This window comes from Daldinia childiae (genome assembly GCF_008694065.1).
Source record: "Daldinia childiae strain JS-1345 chromosome Unknown Scaffold13, whole genome shotgun sequence".
NCBI lineage: Eukaryota > Fungi > Ascomycota > Sordariomycetes > Xylariales > Hypoxylaceae > Daldinia > Daldinia childiae.
This window is the reverse complement of record NW_022984654.1, coordinates 1145507-1160699: the sequence shown is the minus strand read 5'-3', so window position 1 is coordinate 1160699 and position 15193 is coordinate 1145507. Positions and strand designations below refer to the sequence as shown.

Here is a 15193-nt window from a genome sequence, read left to right as displayed (position 1 = left end):
ATGTAGGCCTATGCAAATTTATGCACGTCGTTTCGGGAATGGAGTATGCGGGCTGCTCATTACTATAATGTGAGAGACGTGACGGTCCCTGCGCCTTTACACGTGGGGCTGCCCACTGTCATTTTTGAGGTCTTACCTCGGAGCAGCAAAATACATGTTACCCTCCTAGCTGCGGGCAGTCTAGGCCTCGTTCTTCGAAACAAACTTGAGAATCCCACGGGAAAAGAAAAGATGGAAGATGGAAGATGGAAGATAAAGAATCCCAAGACGCGAATAGCGAACATTAGTTGGTAATCCTCCCAGCGCTGAGAAGCTGGTGGACGTCTGGAGAGATGAGAACCCTTTCGTAAAGGCTGATTCCTATTCTCAGGGTATAGATCTGCTCAACGCATCATGGAAAATCTATCTAGCAATTTAGGTACTAGAGTTGAGAAGGAACAAATTAAAAACAAAACAGAATTTGACAGTTGTCCGAGAATTGTTTGCCTAGTTGCATCGTGTAACGGTGTATCGCACACAGAAGATACATAGAAGCATGACTGTGGTCTGCGGTGACCGCCGAACGTGGGTGGCAAGTTTTCCCCTTTAATGGAAGCATGGAAGCGTGGAAGCATACAGGCGGCGGCTCAAATAGCGGGGGCGAACAGCGATCACTCCTAGGCGGAATATTATCGTCATGATTGGCCCAAGCATACCGCATCGGTCACTACTCCGAACCCTAGTAAGGGTACGCAGGGTACCTATGTAATAAAGGGTACAGAGGGTGGCGCGACATGGCCGAGTGTGACCTGCTGTAGCGAGCGTTATTGGCTACTGATTATTCGTAGAATAACCCCCCCCCTTTAGATCGAGCTCTTATGATTCAGTATTGATGGAATTGACAGAATTGACAGAATTGACAAAAAGTCCATCTTTAAAATCTGCAAATTAATCCCTTAACTCTAAGCTCCATAGAGCGTTAGGGATATCGTGGCAATATGACGTTAGGATTGTCTTGTTCCATGGCCGTTTGCATGTTGTGTTCCCACCAATGAATAAATTTGTTCAGCGTACGATCCGAATTTTCATCTGCCATGCTGAAAATTCCTATAGGCCATCTAGACCGAATTTCAAGGGTCATGTAATTTGGCCGACCATCGCCTTCTTCGATTTCGGTAATGTCCCTGAACAGCTGAGCATCATCAACATTTAATGACTGCCTGAACAGGCGGAAGACTACTTCCGCCACGTAGTAGTTTTGCCCCTGCTCCCATAATCCTTTGGCGCAGAGTAGAAGCGTTGACCGTATGGCCTCGTGGGCCGCAGAACCCTTCTCAACCAATGAGGCATCTTTCAGAGTGCCGAATCCTAGCAGAGCTAGTAATTGGACGAGCGTGGTATCAAGAGACTCGAATCCGTGTCGCAAATAGTAGGCCCGCAAAAGTGTCTCGAAGCAAGCTTTTGAGTGCTTGACAATGATACCGGGATTCACTTCGGCATGTATATAGCCCATCTGCATGAACGGTTCGAAGAGACTGATGAGGAGCACATGGTAATGCATACTAAAAGTTATCAGTAACGCTATTACGCCTAGAGAGACCGTTGCAACCAATAGACGACCTTACTGTATCTTTAGGTGTGATGGTATAACAGCATCTTGTGCTTGGAGCGGTTTTGGTAGATTTTCATACCAAGTCGAGAGTCTTGCCCTAAACTCTATAGCAGCATTAAGAGACATTCGGTTGAAATTCCTCAGATGGCTAAACGACAGTGCCGTAATCTCATTCATAATGACGCGGAACTCTGAGATTGCCCTAAACACTAAGCCGTTGAATATAGGTATCGGTTCACGGCTGAGGGGATATTTAACCCATATTTCTCCGTAATATGCCGAGGTATCATCGATATCGGGGAGTGGACGATTCGGCGGATCTTTAATCAGTGGAGGTTGGAACGTGTGGAATGTCGCGAGTCTATGGTAAGTTTCAATATAAGTAACATTATCTAGGTCTACGTACAGGGTGAGTGAGGGTAAGTGACCTACGCTTGCCAATTAAACAAACACCACGCTGTTGTTCCTGCGGCGACCTGCCATTCCTTACTTTCATCCGGACCAGGGGAGAAAAGAGAGAGATCTCGAGCAATTTCGATGGATTTATATGTATAGACCCAGCTTATTTCGTCAATACCATTGAGATTGCACGTCAGGTTGATAATGACTGCCGCTTGAGCGGTGGTAATCGTGGGTTGGGCCTGTTCGAGTTCGAAGAGCCTACGAGCTTCGGCAAGAAATCGATAACCTAGGTTATCAGGAATCCAATATTCGGCCCTATTCTTCATCCGACTATAGCCATGCTTCACGATGTTAGTATAAGCAGTCTAAAGCGATGTTGGGATAGAGGCTATCTTTACCCATGCAGCACCGAGAACAGCATTCACCAGCAGGCGAGAACAAAATCGCTTGTTACCAACGAACATATCATCAAGAAACGAATCTTTATGGAAACAAGGATGGAAAGGATATATAAAAACGAAATATATCTGTAAAAGCATGCGTAGCATCGGGTTATCAAAGGAAACCGTTGTCCAGCTTGACACGTTCATAGACGATATTCGAGGATCAACGAGTTCGACGGTATGATACGGCACAAGATACATCTTCTGAGACTCTTCCGCAACATCTCTTAGTGTTTCCATGTATGTTTGTGTTTGATACGACTGTGTGCCCGTCTTCTCATATACGGTCGACTGGAGATATGGATTGTGCCATTGATTTAGGAAAGGGGGCATCTCCCGGAGGTACGGAAATTCGTATCGGAATCGGAACTCAGGTTTGAGCGAAAGTTGAAGCAGCAAATCACCGTCTTGAACGGCCTTGACGATGGTTTGCGCATCTTCGCCCATACGCAGTCGTTGTAAGACTTGGACAGTTTCTTCGTCAGGTCGAGATCGCATGATCCCAAAGAGATCCTCGTATGCTTGGCATTTAATCTCGAGGTCGGTCAACTTGCGTTTCTGCGCTCTTAAGTGTGTTTCTGTTGGGAGTGTCGTGTATTCGCAGGGTGTTTGTCGTTCAACGCAGACAGAACATCGCGGTCGTTCTGCAGTGCACTACGGTTTCAGTCAGCTTCGAAAACAGGTATGTTGATGGAGCTAGGAATATACTCTACCTTGCTCTTCCTTTTTCGACAGGCCTCACAAGCCGCTGGAGCGGCTACTCGTTTTACACGATGTTGGGTTTGCGATAAAACGTCGGCGCGAGGAGGGTTGGGTGAGTTGGGCAAGAGTGGCCGTAGAGGATGCGACATACAGAATACGCGCAATCCGAGACACTATTGTTGACTAGTAAGAGGTATTATTGTTGAAATTATAAATGTATTGGGGGGTTATTGTGTATATCAAATCTCGAGAACAAATTGCTGGACCCTATACACGCTCTTGATAGCAAAATGCTTTTGTTCTTTGTATTTGACATCTACTTGAATATATTATTCGACTGTGCTAGAACCGGGTACATCTAACAGCCAGGGGGCGAGATCTGTGAGCCTAGGTGGTCGTGGGTGGTCCAAATGTGGCGTTTGCATTCAAACAGAGAGAATGCAACCGGGACAGGCAGTATTTAGGCCCACATGATATCCTGTTTCTTTAGCAATATTTGGTAGCGGAAATGGAAGATACGTCGTTGATGATTATGTTTTTAAAGCTTCGTTAAAACTGTACACAAAAACTCATCTAAGCAGACTAGGATGGCTTAAGGAGTGATCCACAGGGTAAGCGGTTCCTACGCCTTGAATATTCAGCAGGGAGTTTTGGTCCCGAAGTAGCCTACCTAAATAGCTACTATAAGACATAAACGCCCTACTGATAAAATAAGGGGATTTAATACTGTAGATACGGAAATTTACCTAAGCTATCTATTGGGTTTCCTGGTTTCCTTTAATAGGCGTGGTTGTGAATGTTGTACATATATCGGAGATCCATTATATCATATCGTACTTGAAAAATGCCCCTTATATGGATAGCATAATGACCCAACTAGGGTGCTCCTACGACCCTAGGGGATTACCAAGAAGTAGTGCCTTAATTATTAACGAAAACTTCTTAACGGAATTAATTTCTAGCCCTCTACCATTATAATGTGACCACTACAAAGATTCGCGTAGATACCTATCCTCTAAACACCGTGTCAGAAGAGCAAGTCCTAAGCAAAATTAGGGGGCAATTAATGCAAAATTTCCATTTGAGTAAGCTGAAAAAATAATCATTCTGACGTACGCCGGAGAAAATGCTGGTTTACTGTGTCCATAGATAGGTACCTACCTATTATTGGGCTATAATATATAATACGATAGCAATGAGTTGAATAGACTCACTGGGGTATATATTGTATAAGTAATAGTATAATGCTTTTCTAGATTATAAGTGAAAACGTATGCTAAGTGGAACTAAAAAAGAAGATACTCCCCTGCCTATGTTGCTCTATTGCCCCAAGCGATGTTCTCCGGTATCACAATTCCCGTATGGACCAGCCGCTCAACAGGAGCAAGCGCCGGAAGCATACAAGCGACAGTGCCACAAGACCGAATACGGCTCCACCTAATTTCCAGTAGGGTTATTATGGTAGTGTGTTTTTCGCCTTTCGCGGCTGCATTTACGCGGATGAGCGAATACTATGTGTGTAAAACGCTGTAACATTATTTGGCCACTTCCATCCTGGCTTACTCCGGTAATCTATCGAGTATCAAAGCGAGTACCGCCTCGAAATCCTTCCCGTACCTAGAACCCTCACTACTTATAAAACGCCGCCCCAACGCTGTTCCAATGCCCGAACCGAACTATCAATCTTAGATCCTTGAGGTCAAGAAAGCAGAGAGAAATCCTCAACATCCCAAACTCCGTCCACCCTTGAAACAACTTGCTTATCGCTCTCTTCGGTCATGTATTTCCGTATAACCACATAATCGTACATTCCGTGTCTCAACACTTATTATTAGGTGGACTAAAAAGCATGGAAACAACTTCATTGTTCCGTGGGGAACCCCAAGCTAACCACGGGGGCCTATGGCTATACATACTAAAAGCATCCTCTGTTTTAGATGTCTCATTTAGAACCCCAACAACACCTAGTTCTTAAACTCGATAACTTCCTCTCGCCACGCATCTTCCATGGAATTCAACGCGTTTCTCTCCGTCGCAAGCTCCCTTTCGCTTTCCTGAAGACCCGCTGTATGCCTCCTCTTCTCACGGCCTTTGGTAGCCTTCACGCGGTTTTTTCTCAAGCCTTGCCACCTTTTGAGTGCCTCTGGCTCTGAAGTTATCATCATCGAAAGATGATGATGACGAGAATGGGTTGGATTGCCTGCGTTTGCCCTGCCGTATAAAGTTAACGTCTGTGCTACTTTTTACGTCCTCAATGTTACGTACTCTTTGCTTAGTTGGAAGTTGTGACAGCTGAGTGATTTGTTGCCTTCTTGGTGACCCAGTTGTCAAGCTATTTTTCAAAGGGGTAAGGCAGGGACCTTAAATAGACGGAGTCGGAAGTCACAGAACGTAACAATATTGCGGAAGGAAATATGTCCATTTGCAAGATGGCCACCAATACCTCTAGATTTCGCCGGAGCATCGGTAGCAGGATCGAACTGGTTGGAACCACTGTTTGTTCCGATGAATCCTGATATAGAGGTTCCCCATCCCAAGACATGGAAGTTATCGAGGAAGTCAAATTCCCGAGGGTCAAATCCCATATCTAGTCCCTAGGTAGCGGGGCCGTTGGTACTACTATGGGGATTGTACAGGTCCAATGGGTCAATATTGCATTCCATTAGACATGTTATAATGCCTATAGGTTGATGCCAGGTAAACAAAATGCTCTTCCACAGGCTGGTATAGATGATCACCTAATCAGACGAGGTGTGGGTCGTAACGGCTAAAGGAACGGCAGACACTTTTGGGGCTTGTGGATTGATAAATATATGGATGGCTTCAGTCAGGCCTATCTGGCGAGGTTAGTTCATCGGATAAAAAAAGAGAATACGGAGAGTTCGGTGGCAAATAATGATACACCACTTAAGGTAGGGGATTATTCTTACCTGTTATTATCAATTTGCGAGTACGGACGTGTTTCTATCTCCTTGTTCCTTTTCGAAACTAGGGACAGCCCAACCATGTCACGATTTGGCTGAAAGTCATCACGATTCGGATATCTAGCAAGCCTGGGGCTAAGTAGTAACCGGTAAAATTAGCTATATTCGTCAACAGCAGCATGGTTATACCAAAGGTTTATGCCGTCCGTGATTTACTAGGACCGCCGAAGAGTGACGCAAACGTAACGACAGTTATTTACAAATATTTGAAGTAGCCATGTACGTTACAATAAAGTCATGCCTCAAGTGACTAGCTATGTCTCCACATTCGGAGGGCATTCCATCACGATATATTGGTTAAGAATATTGGAGCAATTGGCTATGAACGGACTATCCATGTATATTTTATTTTCGTACCACACTTAACACAGAATCTATAACCGGTAGTTCTAACGAAAATAGAATACTCGAAAATAGAATACTGTTGATTGATTAGACCCAAACTCTTGGGGTATGTGAGGTGGTGGGGTCTTCTTATAAGGATAAATGTAAACGAAAGTTAGAATACATTAAAACAAATCACATGTGTCGCAGGTCAATACTTTTATTTCTTATGCTATCTATCACTTACGAAGTCTACTTCATTAAAGTTCAAACTGATAGATATTGTTTATGAAATAGTTAGATTGCCATTCAGTCCATCTACTATGGATATTACTATATCAAGATTGAAAAAGCCATTTTAAAATAAAGAAATAATTTACCCGTTTAAACAACTTCTTCTTTTCATCTTTTATGCTTAGTTCCAACTTTGAGTTATTGGGTAGATAATGGCCTTACACGTAACAAATGTTGTAAATTGAAAACGCACCACTAGCATTATTGGCACCAGAACAGCTTAATCATTTCATAGTAAATATAACAAAATTAATCTAACTGCCAGCTTTATTGTTGCTTAGTTTCTTTGCTAGTTAAATCACATGCTTACCTAAGCTACCTTACCTTTGGACTGTTGTGCTATTTATATGTAAAAATAAATATGAATAAATATAGATAGCCAACTAACTAATACTAAGCTAGGCTTAAGATATTGCATCTTTATATATGTATATAAACGTTTATGTTATAAGTTTATTTCTTTACTTTGATCTATTTATCTTAAGTACTCAGGTAAATTGGTAAGTTTTTAAACCTAATGGCATATGTTTCTTGTTAGTTGTGTACCTTGTTGCGACCGTCCTCTTCCTACGGCATGAGAGCATAATAAGTTCATGGTATTATAGTGGCATCGACTCCTATGTCCGGTTAGGCTAGATCTCTAGGTATTCTTATGTTAAAGAAAGATGTTAAATCACGTAAACGATTCTAGGCTCTATCAACATCGTATTTATATAAGTAGTCATCGTCAATTTGTAACACCATGTACAATATGACCGAATCTACGGGTCTTTAGTAGTTTGTCAACTGAAGATTTTGGGCTCTCTTTATTGGCTATTCGGAGCCGGCTCCGAAAGATTTTGCAATCTTCCTTGTTAAGCTCCACGTTTCTATCTATCTCCTTGTAAATGATCGAGTCACCTAAAATTCATGAAACCGACGATTGATGACAACCTTCGCGTCTGATTGGTTCTGCTCTTTTTTAGCTGATCTCCGATTATTTTTACCCTTTCGATTAACTAAGCACCTGTGTATCGGGCAGCAAAACCGCATATGCCGTGTTCTAGATATCAGCGAAGTCGTGTCTTATGGAGCCGAGGAACTTGAAGAAGCTCGCGCCAGCACCGGCCTCACCTGGCAGTGGTGAAACACCCAGCCAGACATCTATATCTATACCAGGTCCCCGAAGAAACCTAACAAGGAATGTAAGTGAGGTTCCCACACGCCAACTAGGAGGATGTCTTCCACCCATAACACCCTCCATCATAGGCATGCTCTCCATGTAAACTCAAGAAGGCAAAGGTAAGAACACCAATATGATAAACATGTGCACATGACGCCCCCTAGCAGCTCGAAGCTGAAGGTTTCGCAGTGTGATGGAAACCGACCCACGTGTGGGAGATGCCAGAAAGCCGGCGATACCTGCCTATACGAAGCGAATAAAAGGGACATCGGAAGATTACAGCTACTAAGCGAGTACGACGCAGCTAGATTACAGAATTTTGAAATGGTGTTTGGGGTATTGCAAAATGGGACCGACTATGAAGCTACCGAACTATTTTCTCAAATAAGAGTCGGGGAATCCATCGAAACACTTGTGCCTGCATTTAGTTCTTCTCTTCCCCAATATTCGGCGTTAGAATCGTCTAAGCAAACAGCGCTCGTGTCAGGTTCGGCAACTGCACATGATGGGTCCGAAGACCCTTCTTCAACAGGAGGGTCGCAAAGTTTTATGGACCTCCTATTCGACCAAGATGACTGGGCCCAGCCTGCTGATGGTATTAACGACTATGATTCCCAAATGGTCCAGGGAGAATCACACGACCATGCCCCCGATACCATTCAGAGTGATGGCCAACAGTTTCATTCACTCTAATCGACTACCTCATACGACTTTCCGATACCTCTCGATCCGATCTCAACTTCGAGAAGTTAGTCCGAGAATCGTTAGCAATTTTCTATTCTCGACTAACATGAAATAGAGCGACGGCTTATAATGCTATCGATGCGTCTTCTATGAGGAATATATGGGGAATAACTTGAACTTAGTTAAAACCATCTCGAATAGATTGGAATAAGTTTGAGCGTTAGCTGCCGCCGTAACTCGAGCAAGTTAGATGGTACGGCTTCGTGCTAAAATAGGATCTTATACTTCACAGTAAGTCTTTTTTTTGGGGTTGAAAGAGTACTTATCATTTGGCAAGTGGACGAATTTACTTTAGATGATAATTGCTGACTTTTGAAGTCCACCTAGTTGCCAGTATTCGCAGACCTAGTCTTGCTCGTTTACATCGGTAGCTGACGCGAGGATCTCGTCTTTTATTACTACCTTATATAGATATCTAAGAATAATGGAGATGATACAATATGCCTAGCCGGGGATTAAATATAGAAAACGAGGTGATAATAATCTGTATACATATCGGGGCTGGGTTGAAGATGGGCTGATGGTCGCGCAAACATACCGCATTGCCACCCCGTGTAGGGATATTGGATGACCAACCCGAACCTCGAGATCCACCCAGGCTAGTATGGTGTATCTTTTTTTTTTTTTTTTTTGACGCTATTCTGCCTGGCAAGATGACTGCATTTATGCGCATACGCTATACACTTATCAGGCGGCACTTGAGCCGACCGGATCGGCTAGCAAGGAAGATCATCGGATTCACCAGGTTAGACTACAAAAATAGTTAGAACATTGAAGCAGCTCGAGAGCAAAAAGAAACGCTATATTGACTTTGTTGCCTTGCAATCATTTTTTAATAGTCATCCCGGACATCAAGTCTACTTTATCAATATGTAGCACCTTTCCGTCGCTAAGAATACATAGCTCGTTTTACTACATGCTTACGTCCGGATTCATATAATTCGCCTAATAGAAGTGGAACATATCGACGAATACTAGATAAGCGCTTAACGCGCTAACTGATGAGAACTAGGTAGAGTTTCGAGAAGTTGATCCTGGTTGAGAAAAATCGTAAGCGAAGCGAATTCGCGTAGTTCTTGGCTGTGACCACTTATTTACGTAGGTACCTAGGAAGTACTATGCTACTACTATGTATGCTGTCCAAAAATAATTTCCAATGAGGGACATCGTAGGACGCCAACAAGCTGCGTCCCCGCGCCCCGTATTTGAACGCGCATACCAAACATTACCTGGAAACTCCTGAAGACAAAGTACAATGGCTGTACAACTACAACGATTTATCGCAATTCTTCCGTTATATAATACATAAATCATAGAATTCTGAGGACATGACAACTTGGATCCCTCGTACTATAATCCGAATAATCACAATCCTCGAAGCTGAAGCCGGAATTAGGACGACTGTATTAGGACCCACGACAGTAAAAAAAGAAAAGAAAAAAGGAAAAAAAAAGGGAGTCGACTACCTAACATATGTTAGCACGGTATATCTGTCAAAAAGATATAACCGCCATAACTTAGTAGAAGAATATACACTCCGGGTACGCTACGAATAACTCACTAGAAACAACCAGAATTTTGCGGCTCAGTTTGGCGTTGTGGCCTCCTCGGTAAAGCAGGGGGAAGCATGTAGGATAGATAGCAAGACAGTGCTATGTACTTAAGGCATGAGCCCGTCAGTCCTGGACAACTTCGCGCCACGCACGTGACACCCATTAGACTCCTCATAACCGGACCGTCTCCGGGGCTCCTAATTGGTCGGAGACTACAATTGGAGCTAACTATGTATTATGTACCTATCAAAGGAATAAGTACGAAATACATGAAAGGAAAATTATGTGGAATACCTAGCCACATCAGCCACAGTTGGAATAGTACCCTAGAGTAAACCCCTTTTTTTTTGTCTGGAAGCTTACCAAACTGCCAAAATACATAAGGTACTTATACCTACCTGGGTAGGTATTTTTCGTAGGTGGGTGGTCTATGAAATAAAATATAGGTAACTACCTGGTAAAATATCAACTTGCTATTTGCTTTCATTTGAACTTCCAGGACGGTATAACTACATATATATACCTACAGTACCAAAGTCCTCAACCCAACCCCGCGTATTACATAGGTATGGCTAAGTAGGTACTTAAGGTGGCTAAAGTATTCTTATCAATCTACGATAAGTACATACATAGGTTAGGTACCTAACGTACGCGACTCAATTTTCTGCTCGTCATCTACATTATCGACGGTATATAATCATCACACGATAGCATCAATAGCGATGAGCCACGGCACTAATATTTTCGCGGCATTAATTCGGACTCATCACATAACTAGTCGCAAGAAACTTGCGCGTGTGAAAAAAGCCGCCCTCCTTCATAACTTGCATGTGCTTATCCGAAGTGGCGGATCACCCGGTATTATGTACGCCGAAGGACCTGATGAAGCCTCCGTCAGTAGCTGGGTCAATATGGTCCAGGCTCTGCGATATAAAGACTTCCAATGCGCACGAAAACCGGCTGCCCATCAGATCCGGAGTGCTGTCGGCCGGCCAAAAGACGGAGGGTTTGAAGAAGTTGCCTCCGTAACCGAATTCGGTGAGAGAATGGAGCAACGGGGTTTAGGAACCTGGTGGAGAATCGGGAGTAAGTGTACTCTGGAATTAGTTTTTTCTCATTTTGACCTCACTTCGACTTCAGACATATAATTAGGTACCCTGTGCACCTAGATTACGATATTCGATGAGTTTATGATTTGCAGTTAGTCTAAGAAAATTTAATGATATGTATTGCTAACTTTCAATCTCGTAGTGGGCTATGAAGCATCTCATTAGCGATAACTTCGCGACTTCACGAACGTTGCACGCAAACCGTCCATGGTAAGAATCGAGGAATTGGACTCTACAGATTGGCAATGGGAAGGGACGCTATTTGGGATTGCCCTTGGAAGGCTATTCGATATTGAAAAGCCGACAGACTCCGAAAGGTCTATTATGAGGTACAGATTATTGCAGCTTGTGATTTAGGTATGTCGGCCAAGTTTTCCAGTTGAAAGATCCGTATCTTACCTTATCTAGCCTCCTGGAATCAACAAGGTAAAGACAAAAATAGAATGGGGACAGGCAGTTACTCATCTTTCCAATACGTTTACAGGTCATCACATTGCCGATAGACTTGTCCAGATGTGATGAGCGCATTGAGATTGTGGGGAACCCTAGGGGAATTTATCCGCAACCTGAGATGTTCAACCGGTCCAATGACATCTACTGCATTTATTGAGGTTTAGCTTTTTCAAATGAAGAATCTGGCCGAATACAAATAGACGGAATGTACTTGTCCTTATATTAACAATCGTGGTGTGTTAGTTTCTACGATGGTAGCCTTTACGAAGGGGCGGCCTGGAAACATAAAACCCCCGGTAACTCTCATCTCGGATCGTCAATCAAATTGCCTTTACGAACTAAAACTACGAGGTTAACCTAAAACCGTATCATTTTGGGAGGTTGTTTTACCAGCTTAAAAAGAAAAATGAGGTCTTCTCTTTACGCAGCGCTTACTGCGGTGGCCGCCACTAAGGTGGCTGCGCACTCTCTGTTTCAGGCTCTCTGGGTTGACGGAGTCGATATGATAAGTCTTGAGCTCTTCTTGTCGGCTGGCTTTAAACTAACTTAGTTAGCACGGCGCCCAATGTGTTCGCATGCCTGGGTCTAACAGTCCTGTCACCAACGTCAACAGCAACGATATTCGATGTAATGTGGGTGGCACCAGAGGTGTCTCAGGCAAGTGTGCTGTAAAAGCTGGTTCCATTGTAACAGTTGAGATGCACGCGGTATGATATGCTATACTATATTAGAACACTTTAAGATGGAGTTGTTGACCATAATATAGCAACCCGGTGACCGAAAGTGTGGCAGCGAGGCGATTGGAGGGGCCCATTATGGCCCAGTGAACGTGTATCTCAGCCAGGTTTCCGACGCCTCATCAGCCGACGGATCTACCCCGTGGTACAAGATCTTCGCAGACTCATGGTCAGCCAAGGGCTCAGTCGGAGATGCTGATAACTGGGGCACAAATGATCTCAACTCCTGTTGTGGAAAGATGGACGTCCCGATCCCAGCTGATACCCCTGATGGTGATTATTTACTTCGTGCCGAAGTCATAGCTCTACACACGGCATCGTCAGCAGGCGGTGCACAGTTTTACGGTATAAAATTAATTTGAACCCCCCTTTAGAATGTATGCAATCGCTAACGTTCAGTAGTAAGTCATGATGATCTTATCATTTCGACTCCCTCGAAAAGAAAACGGTAAAGATTCTGGAATTACAAGAATGTAAAGCTGACAAAAGATATATTCGTATATATAGATGTCGTGCTACCAACTCAGCGTCACTGGTGGCTCGGCCAAGGCTGCTGCCCTACCGGCCGGCGTCAAGCTTCCCGGCGCCTTCAAGAGCAGCGATCCTGGTATCCAAATCAACATCCATAGTAAGGTAAGCAACTACGTGAATCCAGGTCCAGCCGTCATCGCTAGCGGTACCACGAAGCAGGCCGGCTCAGGCTGTTCGGCTGGTTGTGCGAAGACTTGTGCTGTTGGCTCGGGACCTGTCGGGACCGCTATCGGATCTGCCCCTAAGCCTACTTCTGGCGCTGGTGGGGGTCAATCTGGATGTGCGCAGGCCATGTACCAACAGTGTGGTGGTCAAGGGTATACGGGATGCACGGCATGTGCTGAAGGCCTTACTTGCAAAGAGGTCTCCGCGCCGTATTACTCCCAGTGTGCTTAAATGCGGATGGATTTGTATCATCTATCATCTTGAGTTGAGTCTTGTATTTAGCTTCACTCGTTAATTAATACAAGGATGCTTCATAAAAGCTACCTTTTAGCTATAAGAATTAGTTATACATATAAACAGTACATAGGGGCTATTTATAGTTTAAGGTCCCGTTTAGCTTCGTCCCTCTCCCTCGGGTGTTATATAGGTCCGTACATAAGGTATTAAGGCTAGTCCCTGTCACCTGCAGCTACCCGTTCTAGTACATATGTACATGCAAGGGCTAGAGAATCCCCACAAACACCACCGACAAACACCACCGAATGCTCCGACTTATCGTTCTTATCAACTTAATTCAATCCTCCCTCTTCCACCTCATCCCCCCCCCCCATTCCTCCCCCTTATTCATCAGGCATCTCCTATGTAATTTTACGAAAAAAAAGAAAAGAAAAAAGCAGTGGAAAAGTAAAAGTCCAACAGCAATCATGGCTCCTCTTAACGAAGCCCACAAAACCCGCATCATCTCCCACATGAACGAAGACCACTACCGGGAGTTGGAGCACTACCTACGCGCCTTCAACGGATTATCCGCTTCCGCTTCTCGTGGGGCTCAACTAACGGACATGACAACGGACGTCATGACCATCCGTACCGCATCCGGCATCACCCACTCCGTCGCCATCAAACCGCCTCTAACCTCTGCCGCCGACGCGCGCGTGCGTCTTGTCGACATGGCCATGGAAGCGTTGCAGAAGCTCGGCCTCAGCGATATCCGGATCACCAGCATTACGCGGCCGCAGGGTATCGGCGCCGCGACATTCTTAGCTGTCGCTCTGTACATAGTATGCGTAGCCACGTTACCTCTAGTACAGCCAGGTACTACAGCCTGGACGCTTCTGGACGCGTACTTTCCTTTCGGGGGCGTAGCACGATACATCTGGGTAGTGCGCGCCATCCTCGCCCCGACCGTAGTACTGCACTTGTTCGAAGCCTGGTGGATGACGCGGTCGCGGCTATACAAGCATGGCGTTGAGACATTTAGTACGCTGTGGCTCTTGTGGATTGGGGATGTCCTGATGGAGGGGTATCCGGCCATGGTTCGTTTTGACGGGCTGGTGGAGGCGGAGCAGAAGAAGAAGGAAAGCGGGAAGCATTAAGGGTTGTTAGGAGTACTTCATCACGGATGCGATAGCTATATAGAGGAAGGGACAGAATCTTCTGCGGTACGTTGTAGAGAATCGGAGAGATTGATATTGTTATACAAGGTACTAATTAACACCAGCTAAGTGGGTGGCAACTTACCTAACTTATGATAGTCCTAACTAATAAAATCAACTTCATGAAAGTGATACCGAGTTGGGTTGTTAGTGTTGGCCTTAAACCCCTACTACGACAATATTAAATAATATGTATAGTAGGGGGATTAGGTGCTCACGATGTCGAGGTCCGCCCTCATATAGGGGTTACAACAGACTCTAGATTTTATCATAACTAGATGATAACTTATCAAAGTGGGAGGACACTCCTGTTATATTCAACGTCTACTTGCTGAAAACGTGGTCCAATACCCCCACCCCTTCGTAGGGTGGTACATGTAAGGCGGAATGGACGAAATACCTTGCCGCTACCCCCAATATCCCTAACCCGACATGTCCCAACTCCCCCCCTTATTCTAATTCGACCTAAACAAATCTAAGCTAACGATGGAGGGCCTAGAGGTAGTTAATATCGGCGAGGTAAACTGAGGTATCCCAGATCGTAGACTTTACTTACATCTTCG

The 15193-nt window shown here is 44.5% G+C and overlaps 5 protein-coding genes across 5 annotated transcripts; 4 read left to right on the top strand and 1 right to left on the bottom strand.

The window, feature by feature from the left end:
* Nucleotides 1-958: 958 nt before the first annotated feature.
* Nucleotides 959-3287, bottom strand: GL218_08711 (Nitrogen assimilation transcription factor nirA; the record flags this gene model as incomplete). Its single annotated transcript, XM_033585519.1, has 5 exons — nt 959-1541; nt 1605-1952; nt 2024-2334; nt 2392-3090; nt 3150-3287. 5 exons carry the CDS (start codon nt 3285-3287, stop codon nt 959-961), a joined length of 2079 nt encoding a protein of 692 aa, XP_033440630.1.
* Nucleotides 3288-7807: 4520 nt separating this feature from the next.
* On the top strand, nt 7808-8595 carry GL218_08710 (uncharacterized protein; the record flags this gene model as incomplete). Its single annotated transcript, XM_033585518.1, has 3 exons — nt 7808-7924; nt 7989-8021; nt 8092-8595. 3 exons carry the CDS (start codon nt 7808-7810, stop codon nt 8593-8595), a joined length of 654 nt encoding a protein of 217 aa, XP_033440629.1.
* A 2326-nt stretch (nt 8596-10921) lies between these two features.
* On the top strand, nt 10922-11473 carry GL218_08709 (uncharacterized protein; the record flags this gene model as incomplete). The annotated part of the gene is made up of 2 exons (XM_033585517.1): nt 10922-11285; nt 11451-11473. 2 exons carry the CDS (start codon nt 10922-10924, stop codon nt 11471-11473), a joined length of 387 nt encoding a protein of 128 aa, XP_033440457.1.
* An 863-nt stretch (nt 11474-12336) lies between these two features.
* GL218_08708 (putative endo-beta-1,4-glucanase D) lies at nt 12337-13425 on the top strand (the record flags this gene model as incomplete). The annotated part of the gene is made up of 3 exons (XM_033585516.1): nt 12337-12468; nt 12528-12835; nt 13026-13425. 3 exons carry the CDS (start codon nt 12337-12339, stop codon nt 13423-13425), a joined length of 840 nt encoding a protein of 279 aa, XP_033440458.1.
* Nucleotides 13426-13898: 473 nt separating this feature from the next.
* On the top strand, nt 13899-14570 carry GL218_08707 (putative integral membrane protein; the record flags this gene model as incomplete). The annotated part of the gene is made up of 1 exon (XM_033585515.1): nt 13899-14570. One exon carries the CDS (start codon nt 13899-13901, stop codon nt 14568-14570), a length of 672 nt encoding a protein of 223 aa, XP_033440452.1.
* Between the last annotated feature and the right edge of the window lie 623 nt (nt 14571-15193).